Genomic DNA, 21711 nt, shown 5'->3' with positions numbered 1-21711 from the left:
GCCCAGAGATCTTCGTGTGAAGGGTGTGGCATACAAATTTACTGAATAAATGCTGTTGCTGCTATTTCTGTTGTTGTTGTTTAGTCGTGTCCGACTCTTTGTGACCCCCTGGACCAGAGCACGCCAGGCCCTCCTGTCTTCCGCTGCCTCTCACAGTTTGGTCAAACTCATGCTGCTGGTCTCTTCGAGAACACTGTCCCAGCATCTTGTCCTCTGTCGTCCCCTTCTTCTTCTGCCCTCCATCCCAGCATCAGGGTCTTTTCCAGGGAGTCTTCTCTTCTCATGAGGTGGCCAAAGTCTTGGAGCCTCAGCTTCAGGATCTGTCCTTCCAGTGAGCACTCAGGGCTGATTTCCTTCAGAATGGATACGTTTGATCTTCTTGCAGTCCATGGGACTCTCAAGAGTCTCCTCCAGCACCAGAATCCAAAAGCATCCATTCTTCGGCGATCAGCCTTCTTTATGGTCCAGCTCTCACTTCCATACATCACTACTGGGAAAACCATAGCTTTTACTATACGGACCTTTGTTGGCAAGGTGATGTCTCTACTTCTCAAGATGCTGTCTAGGCCTGTCATTGCCCTTCTCCCAAGAAGCAGGCGTCTTTTAATTTCGTGGCTGCTGTCACCATCTGCAGTGATCATGGAGCCCAAGAAAGTACAATCTCTCACTGCCTCCATTTCTTCCCCTTCTATTTGCCAGGAGGTGATGGGACCAGTAGCCATGATCTTCGTTTTTTTGATGTTGAGCTTCAGACCATATTTTGCACTCTCCTCTTTCACCCTCAATAAAAGGTTCTTTAATTCCTCCTCTGTCCTTGTCCATGGAGTTTTCTTGGCAGGGATACTGGAGTGGCTTGCCGGTTCCTCCTCCAGGTGGATCACGTTTGGTCAAAACTCTCCACTATGACCTGTTCATCTTGGGTGCCCTGCTCGGCATAGTTCATAGCTTCTCTGAGTTCTTCAAGCCCCTTCGCCACGGCAAGGCAGTGATCCATGAAGGGGAGGCAGTGATCCATGAAGGGGATGCAGTGATCCATGAAGGGGATCCATGACTGGTTCAAAATTGGGAAAGGAGTACGACAAGGCTGCATTTTGTCTCCCTGCTTATTTAACTTATATGCAGAATTCATCATGCGAAAGGCTGGGCTGGATGAATCCCTAGCCGGAATTAAGATTGCCGGAAGAAATATCAACAACCTCAGATATGCAGATGACACAACCTTGATGGCAGAAAGTGAGGAGGAATTAAAGAACCTTTTATTGAGGGTGAAAGAGGAGAGTGCAAAATATGGTCTGAAGCTCAACATCAAAAAAACGAAGATCATGGCTACTGGTCCCATCACCTCCTGGCAAATAGAAGGGGAAGAAATGGAAGCAGTGAGAGATTTTACTTTCTTGGGCTCCATGATCACTGCAGATGGTGACAGCAGCCACGAAATTAAAAGACGCCTGCTTCTTGGGAGAAGGGCAATGACAGGCCTAGACAGCATCTTGAGAAGTAGAGACATCACCTTGCCAACAAAGGTCCGTATAGTTAAAGCTATGGTTTTCCCAGTAGTGATGTATGGAAGTGAGAGTTGGACCATAAAGAAGGCTGATCGCCGAAGAATTGATGCTTTTGAATTATGGTGCTGGAGGAGACTCTTGAGAGTCCCATGGACTGCAAGAAGATCAAACCTCTCCATTCTGAAGGAAATCAGCCCTGAGTGCTCACTGGAAGGACAGATTGTGAAGCTGAGGCTCCAGTACTTTGGCCACCTCATGAGAAGAGAAGACTCCCTGGAAAAGACCCTGATGTTGGGAAAGATGGAGGGCACAAGGAGAAGGGGGCGACAGAGGACGAGATGGTTGGATAGTGTTTTCGAGGTTACCAGCATGAGTCTGACCAAGCTGCGGGAGGCAGTGGAGGACAGGAGTGCCTGGCGTTCTCTGGTCCAGGGGGTCACGAAGAGTCGGACACGACTAAACGACTAAACAACAACAACAATTCCTCCTCACTTTCTGCCATCAAGGTTGTGCCATCTGCATATCTGAGGTTGTTGATATTTCTTCCGGCAATCTTAATTCCGGCTAGGGATTCATCCAGCCCAGCCTTTCGCATGATGAATTCTGCATATAAGTTAAATAAGCAGGGAGACAATATACAGCCTTGCCGTACTCCTTTCCCAATTTTGCTTGCATAGCCATACTCAAAATACTTCTATTTTCTATTTCTAAAGGTTCTTTAATTCCTCCTCACTTTCTGCCATCAAGGTTGTGTCATCTGCTGCTATTTATTTATTAAATCTGTGTGCATAATAATATAATCGAGCTCTGCAGTTTTACGATAAATCTCTGGAACGGTATTTTGTTTTTTTTGGAGTTTAAAACAGAAGAAAAGGGCGGCAATGAAACGGAACCCGCAAGCGCTACTTCCTTTCAGCTCTATGTACTATTCCACACGGCCACAAAAGGGCGGGAAGCGCGCGTCTCTACCCTTTCGTAAGTTTAGGGTTGCTGGAGAGAGGGCGCCTGATTGGCGGAGACGGGGCGGGAAGGCGGGGCTCCGCTGAGGCGGCGCGGCCTGGTCATGGTGCCGGTGCTCCCCGGCCTGTATCTGGGCGGCGGCGGCGGCGCAGGCCTCGGTCTCCCGGATGGCGCGGGGCCGGCCTGGGCGCTGCTGCTGGTGGACTCGGAGCCGCCCGAGGCCGGGGCGGTGTCGGGGGCGGAGGCGGTGCTGCACGTGCCCGCCCTGGACCAGCCGCACAGCGACCTCCTCAGCCACCTCGACGCATGCGCAGACTTCCTCGGGCGCGCGCGGGAAAGCGGGGCGCGCGCCCTGGTCAGATGGTGAGGGGGGGGGCGAGGAGGATGGTTATCGTCCTTATCGTTATCGTTATCGTTATTATTATTATTAGAGCGCTGCAGACCGGCAGGGGAACAATAATAATCAGAATCATAATTGTTATTATTATTATTAGAGCGCTGCAGACCGGCAGGGGAACAATAAGAATTATTATTATTATTATTATTATTATTATTATTAGAGCTCTGCAGACAGGCAGGGGAACAATAATAATAACAACAACAACAACAACAACAACAATAATAATAATAATAATAATAATCAGAGCTCTGCAGACGGGCAGGGGAACAATAATAATCATAATCATAATTGTTATTGTTATTATTAGAGCGCTGCAGACCGGCAGGGGAACAACAACAACAACAACAATAATAATAATAATTATTATTATCATCAGAGCTCTGCAGACGGGCAGGGGAACAATAATAATCATAATCATAATTGTTATTGTTATTATTAGAGCGCTGCAGACCGGCAGGGGAACAATAAGAATTATTATTATTATTATTATTATTAGAGCGCTGCAGACCGGCAGGGGAACAATAAGAATTATTATTATTATTATTATTATTAGAGCGCTGCAGACCGGCAGGGGAACAATAAGAATTATTATTATTATTATTAGAGCTCTGCAGACAGGCAGGGGAACAATAATAATAATAATAATAATAATTATTATTATCAGAGCTCTGCAGACAGGCAGGGGAACAATAATAATCATAATCATAATTGTTATTGTTATTATTAGAGCGCTGCAGACCGGCAGGGGAACAATAAGAATTATTATTATTATTATTATTATTAGAGCTCTGCAGACCGGTAGGGGAACAATAATAATCATAATCATAATTGTTATTGTTATTGTTAGAGCGCTGCAGACAGGCAGGGGAACAATAATAATAATAATAATAATAATTATTATTATCAGAGCTCTGCAGACGGGCAGGGGAACAATAATAATCATAATCATAATTGTTATTATTATTGTTAGAGCGCTGCAGACAGGCAGGGGAATAATAATAATAATAATAATAATAATAAATAGAGCTCTGCAGACGGGCAGGGGAACAATAATAATAATAATAATTGTTATTGATATTGTTAGAGCGCCGCAGACAGGCAGGGGAACAATAAGAATTATTATTATTAATATTATTATTATAGCGCTGCAGACGGGCAGGGGAACAATAAGAATTATTATTATTGATATTATTATTATTATTATTATTATTAGAGCTCTGCAGGCCGGCAGGGGAACAATAATAATCATAATCATAATTGTTCTTGTTATTATTAGAGCGCCGCAGACAGGCAGGGGAACAATAAGAATTATTATTATTAATATTATTATTATTATTAGAGCTCTGCAGACCGGCAGGGGAACAACAACAACAACAACAACAACAACAACAACAACAACAATAATAATAAAAATAGAGCTCTGCAGACGGGCAGGGGAACAATAATAATCATAATCATAATTGTTATTGTTATTGTTAGAGCGCCGCAGACAGGCAGTGGAACAATAAGAATTATTATTATTAATATTATTATTATAGCGCTGCAGACGGGCAGGGGAACAATAAGAATTATTATTATTGATATTATTATTATTATTATTATTATTATTAGAGCTCTGCAGGCCGGCAGGGGAACAATAATAATCATAATCATAATTGTTCTTGTTATTATTAGAGCGCCGCAGACTGGCAGGGGAACAATAAGAATTATTATTATTAATATTATTATTATTATTAGAGTTCTGCAGACCGGCAGGGGAACAATAATAATAATAATAATAATTGTTATTGTTAGAGCGCCGCAGACAGGCAGGGGAACAATTATTATTATTGTTATTAAAGCACTGCAGACTGGCAGTGGAACAATAAGAATTATTATTATTATTATTAGAGCGCAGACTGGCAGGAGAACAACAATTATTATTATTATTATTATTATTATTATTATAGCGCTGCAGACTGGCAGTGGAACAATAAGAATTATTATTATTGTTGTTGTTGCTATTATTATCATTATTAGAGTGCTGCAGACTAGCAGGAGAACAACAACAACTATTATTATTAGAGCACCACAAACTGGCAGTGGAACAGTAAGAATTATTATTATTATTAGAGCATCGCAGACTGGCAGTGGAACAATAAGAATTATTAGAGCATTGTGGGCTGGCAGTGGAACGATAATAATCCTATTTATTTATTTATTTATTTATTTCAAACAGCATATAATAATTATTATATAAGAAAATGATATAATATACAGTAGCAATTATTATAACAAGCAGCGCTAGGGCCCAGTTTCTGCCCCTAATTGTGTGTGTGTGTGTGTGTGTAAACCCAGAGACATTTTTGACATCATTCTGCCACATTTTGTTGTGAAAGGCAACTGCCCATCTTTCCTGTTCAGCCGAGAAATGCTTTTTACTTCTCTCCCTGATGCTGAGAAATGCTTTTTACTTTTTCTGTGTCTCATGTTCCAACTGAAAATAAATAAATAAAAATTATGTGGCCGTCCTCACTTGACATCAAGGGCGCTGCCACACAAACAGGTTGGATATTGGCCAGATACATACACATATATATATATATATATATATATGTATCTATAAATCAGGGTGGTAATGACAACTGTCCCACAGATATTGAGAGAAATTAAGGGGTGCTTTTTTAGTTTTTATTTTTAGCACAGCCCGCGATCGGATACCTCCATGTCCAGCCAGAAGCCAAAGTACCGGAAAAGACGGGGTTTCTCTGGCCTTTTTTCTAACTTGGGTCTTATTACGTGTGACCTAGACATGCTGGTGCTCAAAACACAGATAACATTGAATCTTCAGTTTCTTCTGTCTCTCAGGGCATTAAAAAGAAAAAAAGAAAAAAACCTCCTCCAGGAGAATCCGGAAATCGCCTATACAGGCAATGAGACACGGCTGCAATGTGTTTTCTCTTTTCTCTCTTTCTCTCCCCCGCAAATCCTTCCCTAGCATTAACTTTTGGCTGAACTTTCACTGTCTAATTTACCTTGTGCCCCGATGTGCTCCCAAATCTCAGCGTGTCCAACTCTTAGCCTGCACAGAAGGGAGAGCAGTCAAATAAATTTTTGTTGCTTCGTTGATTACCTGTGTATACAATTTGCTTTCTGTGTTCTTTTTGATGAAGCTTGCAAAAGCCACAGCAGGCTCCATCTGGGACAGTCAATTTGCTCTTCTGTGTGAGAGGCGGGGTGTGGGGGGCGGGCTGGATGCCTGTTTGAAGATGGCCACTACCACCTGCCATTTTTGTCTGCTCTTGTACACTTCTTTTTTTAAAAAGTGGCACCCTGCTTTTAATCAATCTAGCCAACAATCAACAAAACATCATTGTTGTTGTTTAGTCGTTTAGTCGTGTCCGCCTCTTCGTGACCCCCTGGACCAGAGCACGCCAGGCACTCCTGTCTTCCACTGCCTCCCGCAGTTTGGTCAAACTCATGCTGGTAGCTTCGAGAACACTATCCAACCATCTCGTCCTCTGCTGTCCCCTTCTCCTTGTGCCCTCCATCTTTCCCAACATCAGGGTCTTTTCCAGGGAGTCTTCTCATGAGGTGGCCCAAAGTCTTGGAGCCTCAGCTTCAGGATCTGTCCTTCCAGTGAGCACTCAGGGCTGATTTCCTTCAGAATGGAGAGGTTTGATCTTCTTGCAGTCCATGGGACTCTCAAGAGTCTCCTCCAGCACCATAATTCAAAAGCATCCATTATTCGGTGATCAGCCTTCTTGATGGTCCAGCTCTCACTTCCATACATCACTACTGGGAAAACCAGAGCTTTAGCTATAGGGACCTTTGTCGGCAAGGTGATGTCTCTGCATTTTAAGATGCTGTCTAGGTTTATCATTGCTTTTCTCCCAAGAAGCAGGTGTCAAAACATCATAGCCCTAGCCTAAGATGTAGAATGTGTTCCCCACTTTCTCCATCAAGTTTTTCTTTCTTTCATTCTTTCTGGTTTTGTGTACTGATTATACCAGAGGCTGGTGACAAATGACAGGAGATGGCCACTGTTAGAAATGTTTGGCTATATGGGTGTTGGTCAAATGGAGTAGGACCCTTACACTCTTAATTTTGTGTAGGAAGTGCTGGGGGGGGGGGAATCATTGTTCCTCGGTCCAGTATATCTGAAGAGCGTCTCCACCCTTATCGTTTTGCCTGGACACTGAGGTCCAGCTCCAAGGGCCTTCTGTCAGTTCCCTCACTGCAAGAAGCCAAGTTACAGGGAACCATGCAGATTGTCTTTTTGGTAGTGGCACCCGCCCTGTGGAACACCCTCCCACCAGATGTCAAAGAGAAAAAAAACGACCAGGCTTTTAGAAGACATCTGAAGGCAGCCCTGTTTAGCAAAGTTTTTAATGTTTGATACATTACTGTATTTTAATATTTTGTTGGAAGCCGCCCAGAGTGGCTGGGGAAGCCCAGCCAGATGGGTGGGGTAAAAATAATAATAATAATAATAATAATAATAATAATAATAATAATAATAATATATTTTTCATACAGAATTTCAACCACACTCTTGCTCTCTGTTTGTTTGTTAGGACAGGAGCAGGATAATTTTCAGGGAGGTCATGTCTTTCAGGTGGGTGGGGTGGCAGCAGGTAATGAGGGATATTGTGAAACGAGTACAAAATACATTGTGCATCAAAATACACAAAGAGCATCTGGGGAGACTTGGGCTTCTGACTCTGGAGTATAGTATTTCTAAGGGAAAAGCTGTTGATACACAAGTATCTCTTCCAAAGTTGTCATGAGAAATGTGTGTGCAGTGCTCTATTCCCTGAGTACAAGTGAATTGTAAGAAAGATGTTCTCTAGGGGAAAATGCAGTTTGAAGGGAATGAAGGATCTGGGTTTTTTTTTTGGGGGGGTGTGTGTTCCATTTTTTGTTGTGTGTGACCATATTTTATTGGGTGTCTCCTTGTTTTGTTTTGTTTTCAGTCAAGCTGGAGTCAGCCGGAGTGTTGCTGTTGTGACTGCCTATTTAATGAAAGCCAATAAACTCCCTTTTGAAGAGGCCTACGCCTTTGTCCAGGCCATCAAACCAGATGCCAAGTGCGTTTTTATTTGATAAAATTTGTTTTCCTTCCTTGTGAAGATTGGAATGTAATCAGAAGGCTTCCCTCCCCCCCTTGTTCCAGAATGAATGAAGGCTTCGAGTGGCAACTGAAACTCTATGAAAAAATGGGCTGTGAAGTCGATGTGACCAGTACTATTTACAAACAGTATCGTTTGCAAAAGGTTACAGAGAAATATCCTGGTAAGGAAATAGAAGTGCGAATCGCGCCCCCCAATGTTCTTCCACCTGGAATGGGTAATAACAAAACTCTGTAATAAATAGCACTCTTTTTGAAACATGAGTTGTATTATAGATAGACTAGTAAGCTTGAATTCTTAAAGCATGGATACATGTTACTGACTGCTGTTGGAAATTGCCCCCACCCCTGTCTGTGAGCCTTGGTACATTGAATACTTGCCATGTAAGACCAGCTCCACCTCTCATTTTCCCTGCTCATTTCCCAACCTCTAGTTAAAATTCGCTTCTGAGAAGAATTAAACAAAGACAAACAGCACAGTGAGAAAGTCAGACAGCAACTTCTTCACTGTATTCTTAGCTTTCCAAATTTCTTTAGCTTTTTCTACCTGCTAGTGTTGAATTTTTCAGAATCTTCAGCAGCTGGAGCTGTTGCTTGACAGGGGAGTGTAATTTGGAGCCACATTCCCAGTGAAGGGGAAATAATTCCCACAGTTCAGCTTTCTGTCCCATGGATGCAGGAGTCCACAATCTTAAGTTTGAGTTTGGTAGCACGGAAGTATTTCTAGTAGTCAGTGGGAATATATTTAAAGTATCCCTGAACACATGCAGAGTGTTTTTCTCATTGCAGTGTATGAGTGCAATCTGTCCTCCAAATAAAATTGCTGTGCTGTCCCTGCATGTCTCTAAATGAAACACTTTCCCCACCTCTATAGTACAGTGGACTCTCGGGTTGCGAATGTGATCCGTGCAAGATGCACGTTCGCAACCTGCAGCGTTCGCAACCCGTGTCTGTGCACGCGCGGGTTGTGATTCGGTGCTTGTGCGCAATGCGCAATTTAGTGCTTCTGCGCATGCGTGGCCGCCGAAACCCGGAAGTAACCCGTTCCAATACTTCTGGGTTTCGGCGGTCCATAACCTGAAAAAAACACAACTTGAAGCGGCTGTAACCCGAGGTATGACTGTACAGCATATACTTAACTAAGGAACACGGACACCCCCTTCCCAAAGTCAAATCTAGGTATTTCAACATTCCCATCTAGTATCATGTCTATTCTGGGATCTTCACTCCCGCAGTTGGTTCTGAGGAAGTTGGTGCAACAAATCTTTTTCCTCTTGTCTGATGTGGGACATGGAGTGAGAGAGGCAAGCGCAGTGGCGTAGCGTGGGTTGTCAGCACCCGGGGCAAGGCAAGTAATTTGCGCCCCCTAACCCGTGGATTTGTGCCCCCTAACCCCCAGATGTTGCGCCCGGTGCGGCCGGCCCCCCCTGCACCCCCCACGCTACGCCACTGGGCAAGCTAGACCTGCACTCAGCTGCAAATGGCAGTTGTTGGGAGGAGCCCAGCGGTTTGATATCTTCTTCTGAGGAAACTTGCAGAAGCAGGATCTGCCAGGAGGTAGGGTGCAAAAAGCCTCCAACCTTGCTATGCTATGAATAATCGAGCACACCTAAACTTGATCTCATTGGTGCAAGAGCAGAAATCAGTTTTCAGCAATCTCTCCTCCAGAAGAATCCACTCCTGGTTTTCTTTTGGCACATGCCAGCTTCCTTTCTCTGTAACAGCCCTGTTCTGGCTCCCCTCACCAACCTTTCTATTACTCAGTCATTTAGAAATTAGGTAAAGTGAATGGAGTTTTTGTAAAAACGTTCTAATTTCAGACTTTACTGATTACTAGTCTGTCTTAAAGTGTTTGTGTGTAAAGGTCTTAAGCTTTGATGTGACAGTTTTGGGCTACAGTCTCATGTATTCCCTCTCCCTTTTCAAGGCAAGTTGTACAAATGCCTCCTTTTCAGTTTTTTATTTTGTAATCAGACCTTGTGTGTGTACCAAATCTCAACAGTCTAAATTATGTGGAAGCACATTCACATTTTTATGTTCCTATGAATGAGGCTGATATGTGTAATTCTTTTCTTTTCTTTTCACATTATCAAGCTGCATAAGGGAACAGTTGAGGCAAGTCTCAATGGCCTCCTCGGTTTAGAATTTTGTTATTGTTTTCAGGTTGGACTAAATCAAATATGGAGACCCAAAGAATGGGCTTTGCTTGCATTAAGAATAATAAAGTTTCTTCTTCTTCTTCTTCTTCTTCTTCTTCTTCTTCTTCTTCTTCTTCTTCTTCTCTTCCTCTCTCTCTCTCTCTGTGTGTTTGTGTATAAAGGAATCTTTCTTGGTCTCCTATCTTGCTGTCAGGACGGTGCTTTGTGCTACAAAAGAACTTAGGCACATGCACAGAGCGTTTGTGAAGCATTTTTTCACAATTTAAAGGCTAAAGATCAAGCAGTCCGTGTTATTTAAGACATAAAGCTGGTTGGAATTGCAGAAATATGGATCCCCCACTTTCTAGTGCCTCTGCTCAGTGAAGGAAGTGAGGATCCTGTAAGCGTATTTTATAAAACACAGTGTTTCAACTGGAGGAATAGTATAATCTGTTAAAACCAATGAAAAGCCAAAAGTCGTGAACTAGCTTTCGAGTTTCACAAAACTCTTCCTCAAGCTGGATGATAACAAGGCTGATAACATCAAACAAAGTTAAAGGTTTGTGTGAGGGGAAATACTGTTCCAGGTAGGAAGCTGGGTGGAAGCCCCATTTGCAAGGTGTGACAGTCTTCAGATGGCACTTCCGGAAGTTCTTCACAAATTAACCTAGATATTTCCTAATAAAAAGATTGCAACATTTCCCCTTCTGCTTGGCAGAGGCTTGTGAGCTGTAATTAATAATAATATTTATTAGCTATTTATGTAGTATAATGTATAAATATGACACTTTACAAGGAGGTATCTGCCCCAAGTGGCTTGCTTACAGCCTAGGAATATATTGTTTGATGTGCTCAGTCTTTTTTTCATCATTAGCATGCCTCTTGGCTCCTGGTGCTTCACATGAGTGGCAGTACAAAGCATGGCACTTTCTCAGGCACAGAAAAAGAGGCACACCATGGCATGAATCACCAACCATCCCTAATTGGATTTAGACATGTTCTCATTACAACGAGCAACAAAGACATAGCCGCAAACGTCTTGCTTTGTATCTGATTCCTTTTTGCGCACGGCCAGCATAAGAACACACCTTAGTTTGGTCTTTCCAACAAGCATTTCTTAAAGTTAGGATCTGCCACCCCAGTTTTGTACATGGACTTAGGCACTCGTGCTCAAGGTTAATCTGAGCTTAGGCTCCCTCTTCTGTTTTCCACATGGAACTCAGCTTTGCCTGTAAGTCAGGCATGGCCAAACTTGGCCCTCCAGCTGTTTTGGGACTACAATTCCCATCATCCCTGACCACTGGTCCTGTTAGCTAGGGATGATGGGAGTTGTAGTCCCAAAACAGCTTGAGGGCCAAGTTTGGCCATGCCTGCTGTAGGTCATCTCATTACTGCTCCATGGCAAGAAACTTAAAAGTATCCTACTGTCAATCAAAAGCGATGCTACCTTTTGTTACGGGGAAGCTCTTCCTCTTCTAGCCAGATTTGCAACCTTGCTGTCTTTTCTTTAAATTCTTCCCCCAAAGGATCGAATTGTTCACCCAGTCCATTTGCTCAGTCCCTGTGGGATCCTCCAGGATGGATTGTTCTTGCCCTAGCTGGTAGCTCCCCCCCCCTTCCTGTCTCCTCTGCTTGACTCCTTTCTTTTAGTCTGTCTGTGTTCGTTATTTTTCTCAGATCTAGTCTGGAAGTTAAAGGGAGCACACAGGCTTATTCTCCCTTTCTGCTTTCCCCCATTTGAGGCAGGGGGTTCGAGGAAAACCTAGGTTGCTTGCTTGGGTATTGCACCATGTGGGTGTTGGAAGATCTTTGGAATCCTTGCCTGCATTGCAGCCTTTTCCCCTGGTTGTCCCCAGATAAAAAGTGGTATCCTGTTATCTGAGAGTCAGGTTGTTTGACCGCCCAAAAATTTGTACTTGGCTGCTCCAAAAACCCCAGACTCTTGAATAACACTGAATCTTGGGATAGACACTCTTCCTTTGGAACGGGTAATTGGCACTTCAACTCTTGCATTTCTCTCTTTCACTTCAGTTTTCCTGATCTTGCTCTTCTTTCTACCCTCGGGTGGCCCAAACTTGCGCCATTCACATTTCAAGCTTTCATTTCCCCCCCCCCCTAGGCCTCCACTGCAGCCTGCAAGATCCCTAATGCCCCTTCTCTTCTCCTAAAATGCAATAGTAATACTTTCCACTTTCATCTCTCTCCATAGAAACCAGTGTGTTCAGATGTAATGTGTAATCAGGGACACATGTAGGCAGCAGAGGAAAAGGATGGAAACTGAGGTGCAGTAGTAGGAAGAAGAACGTGCAACATCTGCAACATGTGCTTTTGGGCCCAGGTGGTTGTGCCAAACGTTTCACAGAAAATGTGGCTTTTTAGGGTGGATTTGAAGAAAGCAAGAGAGTGGGAGTATCACAGGCATTTTGAGAGGCAGCTCTAGGCCAGGCATAGGCAAACTCAGCCCTCCAGATGTTTTGGGACTACAACTCCCATCATCCCTAGCTAACAGGACCAGTGATCAGGGATAATGGGAGTTGTAGTCCCAAAACATCTGGAGGGCCGAGTTTGCCTATGCCTGCTCTAGGCATTGGGCAGCAATGGAGAAGGAGTGATCTAAAGGAGCAGAAGACTCCCCCCCCCGGCTCCTTTGGGAGGAAGGGAGGGATTCAATAAACAAACTAAAACGAGACCTTTGGGTGACTGGTGGCGAAGTGAAGAAGTAGTCGTGGGTCTGAACGTGTCTGGATAGAAGAGTGGAGATGTAAGGGGCAAGGCTATTGATGGTTTTGACGGCAGGGATGCAGGATCCAGGAGTAAGCGGGTGTAGGACTTCCTTAGATTACTGCCAGAGAGAGACAGAACTACATAAGTGCCGGCTTTTATAGTTTCAAAAAGAGTGATGGTTGCTGCTTTCCCCCCTAGTATGCTGTGGGACAAACAGATCATTTGCACCAAGCACTAACTTAATTCATTTGCAAAGAGCTTCCTGGATAATCTACTTAAGATACATAAGTTCTTAACCTGAGGTACCACTGTATCGCAAATAGGCTTCCACTATGCCCTGTATCATCAGCCTATTTCTCCTACCCCTTTTGTTAAAACATACAGCCTGCTCACGAGTTCCATGAAATGCAAAAGTTAGCATACTGCTTTGAGACTTTGACGTGAATATAATAAAGGTATCATGGCACCTTGAGCTTCTTGAAGGAAAAGTGGGCTATAAATGAATTACCGTTTTTTTTTGCTCTATAAGACTCACTTTTTCCCTCCTAAAAAGTAAGGGGACATGTGTGTGCGTCTTATGGAGCGAATGCAGGCTGTGCAGCTATCCCAGAAGTCAGAACAGCAAGAGGGATTGCTGCTTTCACTGCGCAGCGATCCCTCTTGCTGTTCTGGCTTCTGAGATTTAGAATTTTTTTCTTCTTGTTTTCCTCCTCCAAAAACTAGGTGTGTCTTGTGGTCTGGTGCATCTTATAGAGCAAAAAATACGGTAAATAAGTGAAGCAGGTACTGCTGCTTTTGTTTTTTAAATTTTTTAATGGATCAACATAGCTGATAGCATGTTTATGTGAAATTGGTTTTTGCAATGATCTCGTAAAGTGAGAATAAATGCACATCTGAGTATAGGCTTTTTTAATGAAGGAAGGAGTCCTCTGTAGGCAGTTACAACCACAATAGTTCCTTTATGGTATTTATTGGGACAAAAGCTTTCTTTTTTAAAAAGCAGATTTTATTGTAAAGTCCCCTGAACATTTTGCTTAAGGATAATATATAAATGCAGTAAACCAATACAAGCTTTTAATGTTTAACGATGACTGTCTGCAAGTTTATAAATGCAACGTTGCTTCTTCTTTTCAGAGCTACGAAATCTGCCGCGAGATGTCTTTGCAGTTGATCCAAACACTGTACAGCAAACTCCAAACACTGAGGTTCTGTACAGGTGTAGAAAGTGCAGGTATGGGGCTCCACAAATATATTTATTAGATTTATATCCTGCTCCGTCCTGTGACTTACAGCAGTTATTTTCAAATAGTAACACTTCTGTCCCCATGGATCTGGTCTGGGGAGCCGAAAAGGTGTCCCATCTTGATTTACTTGGTTCACACAAATAAATGTAGTATTTGCCTGATAGACGTTGTGATGCAAGGGTCTTCGCCAAGGTTGTGTTTTGGCAAGCTTTTAGTAAAACCATATTTCTCTGGAAGTTTTGAGTAATTTATTGTGTGGAAAAATATATTTCTTCTGACTTGTAGGGCACCTTATTTTGACAGGTAAAACTGACCATGTTCTTGCAAATTGCGCAAGATGTGGTAAACTTGTTTTTGTGAGTGGATGTCAAATTGAAGAAGATGGGAAGGTGATTTACTATTCTGCTGTACCAAAATAAAAATAAAAATGGGTGCAGATAAAAAACTAGAATCAGGCAGAAAGGTCCCCACCCAATCATCTCTGCAATAAGCTAGGTTTCTATGCATTGTGGGTTCTGCCCCCCCCCCATGAAGAAAGCATCCATCATTCACTTTCTACGTGCAGTTTGAAGTGACACTGTCCCAATACAGATTTACCCCTTTGTCTGCTTTTATGACAACTGGCTCAGTGTCCCAGATTATACAGCAGCGAATAGATTATATATAAATAATACTTGAAAAATGGAGATGTTGGTCAGAATGTGTAAGGAAAGGGAAAGATGCCCAGGGCTAAGGCTCTGTAGCAGAGCAAGGAAACAATTTGGTTTTAATTAACCCTTGTGGGCAATATATAATATAAAATAGAAGGAAACAGTGCTATAAACGTTTTGGAACTTAATGCGGCAGCAGAGCGAGCTTTCTGAAGGAGCCATGGTGATTTGGTGTCTCATTAGGCTGCACAGCCATGAGATCTGCCTTGCTGGAGGTGAGAGTGGAAGTGTCAACTGAGATAACCTGCGGCTCTTAGCAGCTCATGTCCTTTGGCAGTGCTCCCTGCTTACTGCTGAGAGGCAGTGGCATGCCTGCCAATTGCTTGATTTGGGAAGAATTCTGCAGAAGGTGGCAGGAGAGACCCAATCCTTCATTTCCCCCCCTTGTAGCAGCCCTTGTTATCTTGCAGGCAAACTGATAGCAGCTACATGAGAATTGGGTGCTGGATGTGTATTACTTAAGTGACCCATTGAACAAAGATCTGGAGCTGATCTGAACGCAATTTGATTGCACATGCCAACTTTAGTGTTCTTTGTGTCTGACCCGATTACAAGTTTGCTTGCTGGCCGGCTAAGATGTCCTCTTGGCCTATTGTCCTGATCCCCTGGCCTACCTGGCAGTAAGTCAGTGTGCCAAGTCCAAGTTCAAAATCCAAGGGTCAATCAGCACAAGCCACACCCAGAGTCAGAAATCCAAAGTCCAAAGGTCAGGAAAGGAGGTTCAGGGTCCAGCCAAGTAGCCAAGCCTGAAGTTCTGCAGTTAGAATATAGTCCAGCATCAACCCAAAGTGCAGTCCTGTGGAGGTGCAAGATCACCCAAGTCAAGGTCCCTCAACATGGGCAGTTCAACAGACACAGCACCTCAGCTTTGCTGTCCTGTTATACTATACCTGCTGATTGCAGCATCTGGGCTTGATGAGGCGTGTGACCCTCACCTGCTCCCAGCCTACTCCAGCACACTTCCTCCCAGAACTAGCGAGCCCCACCTGGCCAGCTAGGCAGCTGGGCTGTGGGCCCTTGCTCGCCTTAGCCTTCTGGAGCGCCCTGCCTTCTGCTCCCTACACCTGCCGTGTACATGGAGACAAGGGGCCCTCTGGCTCTGGTGATGGGTCCTGTTGCTCTGGTTCCTGTTCACTGACCCCCATCCCCTCGCCCTCCTCTGCCCCCCTGTGAGTACTTCCTACACCAACATCTCCTTCCCCATCCCCAGCTTGCCCTGGTGTCTCCAAGTCCGGAGGCCACACCTTTCGCTGGAATCCTCTTTCTCCTCCCTGTAGTCCTGATAATTCAGAGAACCTATTGGGACGGACCCAGCAACATTCCCACACCTGTATAGGTGACAACTATTTCAAGTGTATCCAATTGATGTGTGATCGCTGATGTGCAGGTCCCTTTGGATCTGGAAGAAGGCAGAACAGGGCAGGGTGCTCAGCCGATGTGTGTAGGGGCCAGGAATGGAACCCCCGCGCAAAATGGTTGCTGCCTGAATATGTAATAGGGCTGTGGTATAGGATGCGGTTGCCTTCTGTTGTTTCTGTGTGCATTAGTTTAAAAATGCAAGAAAAATGAAGATTAAATTCTAAACGATTGTTGTGGGCCTACCCAGTAGTCTTGGCCAGAAATGACCGCCTGGGTTAATTTATTGCAGGTTGCTTGCAAATGCCTTATCCTTTGACCATCTTGGAGATACATGGGAATTACAAGTAGGCTTCAGCAGTCAGATCAGGAGAGCTGCCTACGTAACTAAAATAACATCTTTAGAAGAATGGAAGAAGGATTTCTTCCTAAATTAATGCATGAATTAAATAACTTATGAAAGTGGCAATATGAAAACCTGTTAACGTGCAAAAGAATGTGTTTGCTTTATGATTAGGAACTCCCACAATGAATTTTTCTGTTGACTCCATACTATTTACTCACAGTTACTTCCTCATATCTTATTGATGTGAAAGATAGTTTAGATACAGTATATTGTTGCTTTTGATCATATGTTTCTTTCATTTCATATGCTTTAATGAACAAAGATGACATTGCTTTCAGATACCTTTCCAAGTCATTCTGTTACCTTTGTTTCTGGACGACAGGCGCCTGCTCTTTCGAAGTTCAAGCATCTTGTCTCATGATGAAGGCAAGGGACCTGCCGCTTTTGCTCATAAGAGGCTTTCGAGATCCGCCTCTTTTCACCGTGATGACCAGTCTAGGTGTACTTCTTACTTCATTGAGCCCGTGCAGTGGATGGAACCTGCACTCTTAGGAGTGATGGATGGACAGGTGAGGGGAAACAATCACAAGTTTGAATCTTTTGAAATCTTCAGCTAGTTAGCTAAGAAAACGCAGCAAAGCAAGCAGTGAGCTGAAGGGGAGCCTGAGCAAATACCGTGGAACCTCAGTCGTTGAACATTTCAGAAGCTGAACATTTCGGCTTTCGAACGCCGACAGCCCGGAAGTGAATGCTTCCGTTTTTGAACATGCCTCAGAAGTCAAAGGGCTTCTGAGGCGCATTTCTCTATTTTGCCGACCGGCAATTTGGCCTCAGTTGTCAAACCTTTTTGTAGTCAAACGGTCTTCCGGGACGGATTACATTTGACAACCAAGGTTCCACTGTATTGAAAAGTGAAATACAGTTGAGAAAATGGTGGGCTTGGGGCCTTTTATAGGACCCATGGATACTTGTCTGCATATGTGAGTGTGCATTGTTTGCAAGAAGGGGGAGTTTGCGTAACAGAACTTCAGATGCTGAGTAATGTGGCCAGAGGAGGCCAGATTTTATGTTGATTTGAACGAACCAGTCAAATCTTTATAGAGTTGGAGATCCATAGCGATAGTTAGTTTTGAAGTTTATCTTTTACTGTAATCGGAGAGGAGATGGAGCATTAAGCGAGTTGTTTGTCTTGTTCTCTTGCAGCTTCTGTGCCCAAAATGTACATCAAAGCTGGGCTCCTTCCATTGGCAAGGTGAGCAATGTTCGTGCAGCCATTGGGTGACCCCTGCCTTCCAAATTCACAAGAGTCGTGTGGATGAAGTCAAAGGACTGCTGCCCATGGGTACTGTAAAAAGGTGAACTTGGTTTGTACTTCCGCAGTCCAGTCAGTGGCCTCGTTCCTGTTTAAAGGATTGTGTTTCCTATAGGTTTACAGCAAGTGATACGTACGACAGAACCAGTTGAACTACACGTTGAGTGTTTCCAGGAAAAAAGAAAGAGGGAGCAGGCCCTAGGGGTAAGCCAGAGCTGGGGGCAAGATTAGGACTGTGGCATGTGGTAATGAGGGCATTCACCATTCTCTCTGCATCACGGTTCTGATGAAAATCTCACCTCCCTACTCTTCCCGTATGCTATGGTCCAGACTTTTATCAGCCTCCCCCGTCCCCATGCCTACGGTTTCTTCAAAACAAAGATGTGTGCAATGCAATTTGTTGTTTCTCCCTAGCTTGTCCACTTGTTTTGTCAAGAAATTTTCCAAAATGTTCTGCATCCAGAGGGCTTTCATAAACAAACCCGCTTGGTTTTAGCGTCCAAAAGACTATTAAGGAAAAGTAATTAGGGAGACACTGCAGCTGTTAGATTGCTATAAAATAGCATTCTGAAATTTGATAGTTTTGGTGCAAAATATGATTGGATGTTTGGGAATACAGAACAGGAAGAGAACTCCTCATGTTGATGCAGAAGTGCCAGCCACTGGATGCCTGATGTCTAATTATCACTTTCAACTGGATTGTAACTTGGAAAAGGACTATCAGAAAAACCGCTTTGCAAGTGTCTCTGGTGACTGTTGATTTATCAGCAATAAGTTATATGCTACGATTTCCTACATCATGAGGGTTTCTAACAATCTGTTGTGAAATGGCTCCAAATTACAGGTAGCCAGCATTTGCTGAATCACTTGACTGACAAAGATTAGCATTGGTTTCTAGGTCATTTACTGAAAGGGTTTGTAATCTTTTCCCAACGAGGTATTACGTGCTGTATGCAAATTGCATTTCGAAATTAAAAAAAAATGCTGAAAACTTGGTGTGTGAGTTAATGGTAGGGGAGGGGAATTGGTAGGCTGTTACATTACAGAGATGCTCAGTTGTCAAAGATAATTAAGAAAACAGCACTGCCTGCAGATCTAAAGCAAGATGACAGATACTAAATATGCTTTTGAAGTATATTTTCAATATCAGGGAGTTTTTAAGGGCTGGGCTGCTCACCTCAGCTGATAGGGGACTTCCAGCTTGCACATCTTGGAAGTACAAGTATTTGTTGATGTCTAAATATATGCGCAATCCCTACTTTTATGTATGTTTCATCCTTTCCCATGGGACTTGGTATTGCTTAATTCCCCCTGAGCAAGTTTCAGGTTAATACACTTAAAAGGTTCCAAACACATTTCCATGTTTCCTTATTTTGCATATTCTGGTTTTTTTTTAAAAGCAACAGCTGAGATTTTAAAACAAAAGCTGAGATTCTTGTGAAATAGATTTTAGAATGAAATGTGACACAAATTAGGCCAAGGCATTGGAAGGGTTGGTAAACCATAAAATTGGAAGGGTTGGTAAAACTCTGGGGTTGAAGAAGTTAACGCCAACACATGAGTGGGGAAAAAAAAAGATTCAGTGGATGGGTATGGGTTTGTTTTTTAATGTATGGAGGGGGGCAAGAAGATGTTTAGTGAGGCAGATACTAGTTCAGGTAATATTTTGGTCCAAAGGTTAGAAGAGGCAAATTCGTAATATTATAGCGGATCTTTCTTGGCTCAGAAATGTACAGTATTTGGGTTAACACAGAACACTTAAGCAAGCTAGAAATGTGTGTGTAGAGTCTGACCTTTGTTTTGCAGTTCCACAGTTAAACCCATTGAGGCTTTTTTCCTGGATAAAATGGGGGCCCCTCCCTCCATCACTAGAAGAGTTGCGTGTAGAATTCTGTAGCTGATGATAAGGGATTAAGCTCAGGAGTGAATATAATTGGATTAATTAAGACTTTGGAAACAGGAAGAAATAAAAACTTTGCACCCTGAAACCCAGCACATGGGAAGTCACACAAAATGTACAGTTGGCTTTATAACTGATATATATTTGAATATGAATTGTAATTTGACACTGAAAAAATGTGTCCGTTACTGGATTTTAGTAATTGAAAATTAATAAAAATTATTTACAAAAAAATAATAAAGAAGAGTTGCGTGTAACATGAAAGCCCGTTTACAAATTAAGAAACAGAAAAGGAAACATTGAGGTTCGGCCTGCGTTGGCATAGTAGAACTTTGCAAAATGCTGAAGCACACCTCACCTGGTGTAAGAAGCTGCGCCGTCAAAACCAAACTCTGCTACAATCGGTTTTTGCTTTCACTGTTCTTGAGAAGTACACTGAAGGAAAAGTTCAGGCCCCATGGCTTGCGCTGTGGTTACGACACACCTGTGTTGCTCAGGAGAGCTAAATGGCTTCCAGCTCTTGAACTTTGACCACAGCTATGAAATGACGATAGCCTCTTGGGCTTTTTCAAGGTACTGTTCCCCATGCGTGTCCTCTTGCACAGTGATGTGTATAATAGTGCAAGAATAAATCCACGGTTTGCACTGGTGGAGTTTCTGACTGCTATATTCTTCAGACAACGCACAGAGAACTAGAATTTCTTACATTGTTAGAGTAGCGACAAATTGCTGGTCCAATAAAACATTCACTGATTAGTAATCAAATAACATTCAGTATTCACAATAAAGTGCCCTGTAATTGTGCTAGACATCTGGAAATTCTTTTATTCTCTCACCAGGAAATTACTGTGTCCTATATAAATACACATTTTATTGCATTTGCTGTATGCTTTCTTGATGTGAGTTTGCTGGCTCATTCTTGAAAGGAGCTTCTTCATTTATGCTGCTCTTATCTCAACCCAGTGCATGTCCTACACTGCCGATTGCAGCTCTGGGCTCCTTTGGGAGAAAGGATGGGATATAAGTTTAATTAATAATACTGTTTATTCAGAAGTAAAGTCTCACCATGTTCAGTGGGATTTACTCCAAGTAATCATCTTTCTTGAGAGATTTTTGAAAACCAGCTAGCTTCAAGATTTCTCGACTGCAGCTTTTTCAAGGTTTCGTTTAATTTGTTTTTACGAGTTGATGGAAACAACCGTTTAAAAGCATGTTGGCTTAAATGAAGTCAAATAATAATAGAAAGCTGAATCAGTTGTCAGCAACAATTAGCTTTACGTTTCAAATGCTAATTTATTGTTTTGAGCTCTGTTGAAATGGATCTATGCATTGTTGAATAGAAAGTGACATCTAGAGGTGGTTCGTATTACTGCACTTTTTGGTTGGGTTGATAATGTTTCTTAGTAAATGCTACTGTTTACTTTCGTCAAATAGAGCTGCACAAAACATAGCTGCCTATTATGTTCACTTTGTGGTTTTCCCACCCATTCATTATAAATTACTGGACAAATTTCTTAACCTAGGACGATTAATTCATGGTCAGTAGAATAGACAGGCTGAATCAGAAAAGTATAGCTGTTTAGTCTGCAATTACAATCCTTTGTAGTTTCCTCTTTTTTTCGAAATTGCAGGAAATGTTGCTGCCAACCATGTTGTCCTTCTGTGTTTTCCCCATTCTTTTTCCTGTTCTACGTTGGAAGTTCATTTGTTGCAATTTACTCGCTAAAAACGAATAAGGCTGCAGTGGAATACATGGAGGCATTGCTCATGCAAGCGTTGTTCTGCCTTCTGCACATTGACACCTGTGTGACGTTTTCAGAGGTTAAACCTGGCACCATGCCTGTACACTTACTCCTTCATGCACCTTTCCTGCTGCTGGAGCATGCATGCATCTGCTGTGCCATGACCACAATAACTGTTTCGAAAAACTGAAAAATTGCTTTAGACAGTAAAAGACAAAAACAGTGGGTCTTTTATTAAAAGAATAGTAATTGTGCCTACAAAGG

General features: G+C 42.9%; 1 protein-coding gene across 2 annotated transcripts; it reads left to right on the top strand.

Annotated features, from left to right (window-relative positions):
* The first annotated feature begins 2559 nt into the window (after positions 1 to 2559).
* On the top strand, positions 2560 to 19197 carry DUSP12 (dual specificity phosphatase 12). 2 transcript variants are annotated; one of them, XM_079960346.1, is made up of 6 exons: positions 2560 to 2825; positions 7821 to 7934; positions 8021 to 8139; positions 13972 to 14068; positions 16876 to 17062; positions 17697 to 19197. In XM_079960346.1, exons 1-6 carry the CDS (start codon positions 2569 to 2571, stop codon positions 17850 to 17852), a joined length of 930 nt encoding a protein of 309 aa, XP_079816472.1. In that variant the 5' UTR covers positions 2560 to 2568; the 3' UTR covers positions 17853 to 19197. The 2 variants fall into 2 exon arrangements, with proteins under 2 accessions (XP_079816472.1, XP_079816471.1); XM_079960345.1 differs by having other exon boundaries at positions 2560 to 2828.
* Positions 19198 to 21711: the final 2514 nt, after the last annotated feature.

The sequence above is a fragment of the Podarcis cretensis genome, assembly GCF_951804945.1.
Source record: "Podarcis cretensis genome assembly, chromosome: 17".
Classification (NCBI taxonomy): Eukaryota; Metazoa; Chordata; class Lepidosauria; order Squamata; family Lacertidae; genus Podarcis; species Podarcis cretensis.
This window is presented reverse-complemented; position numbering and strand designations above follow the sequence as displayed.

Excerpts from the sequence above, each read along its gene's own strand:
- DUSP12 (XM_079960345.1), top strand. The coding sequence starts at position 2,569 with ATGGTGCCGGTGCTCCCCGGCCTGTATCTGGGCGGCGGCGGCGGCGCA. Across the intron at positions 8,140-13,971 it reads GGTTACAGAGAAATATCCTG|AGCTACGAAATCTGCCGCGA; the intron begins GTAAGGAAATAG and ends TCTTCTTTTCAG. Across the intron at positions 17,063-17,696 it reads TAGGAGTGATGGATGGACAG|CTTCTGTGCCCAAAATGTAC; the intron begins GTGAGGGGAAAC and ends GTTCTCTTGCAG.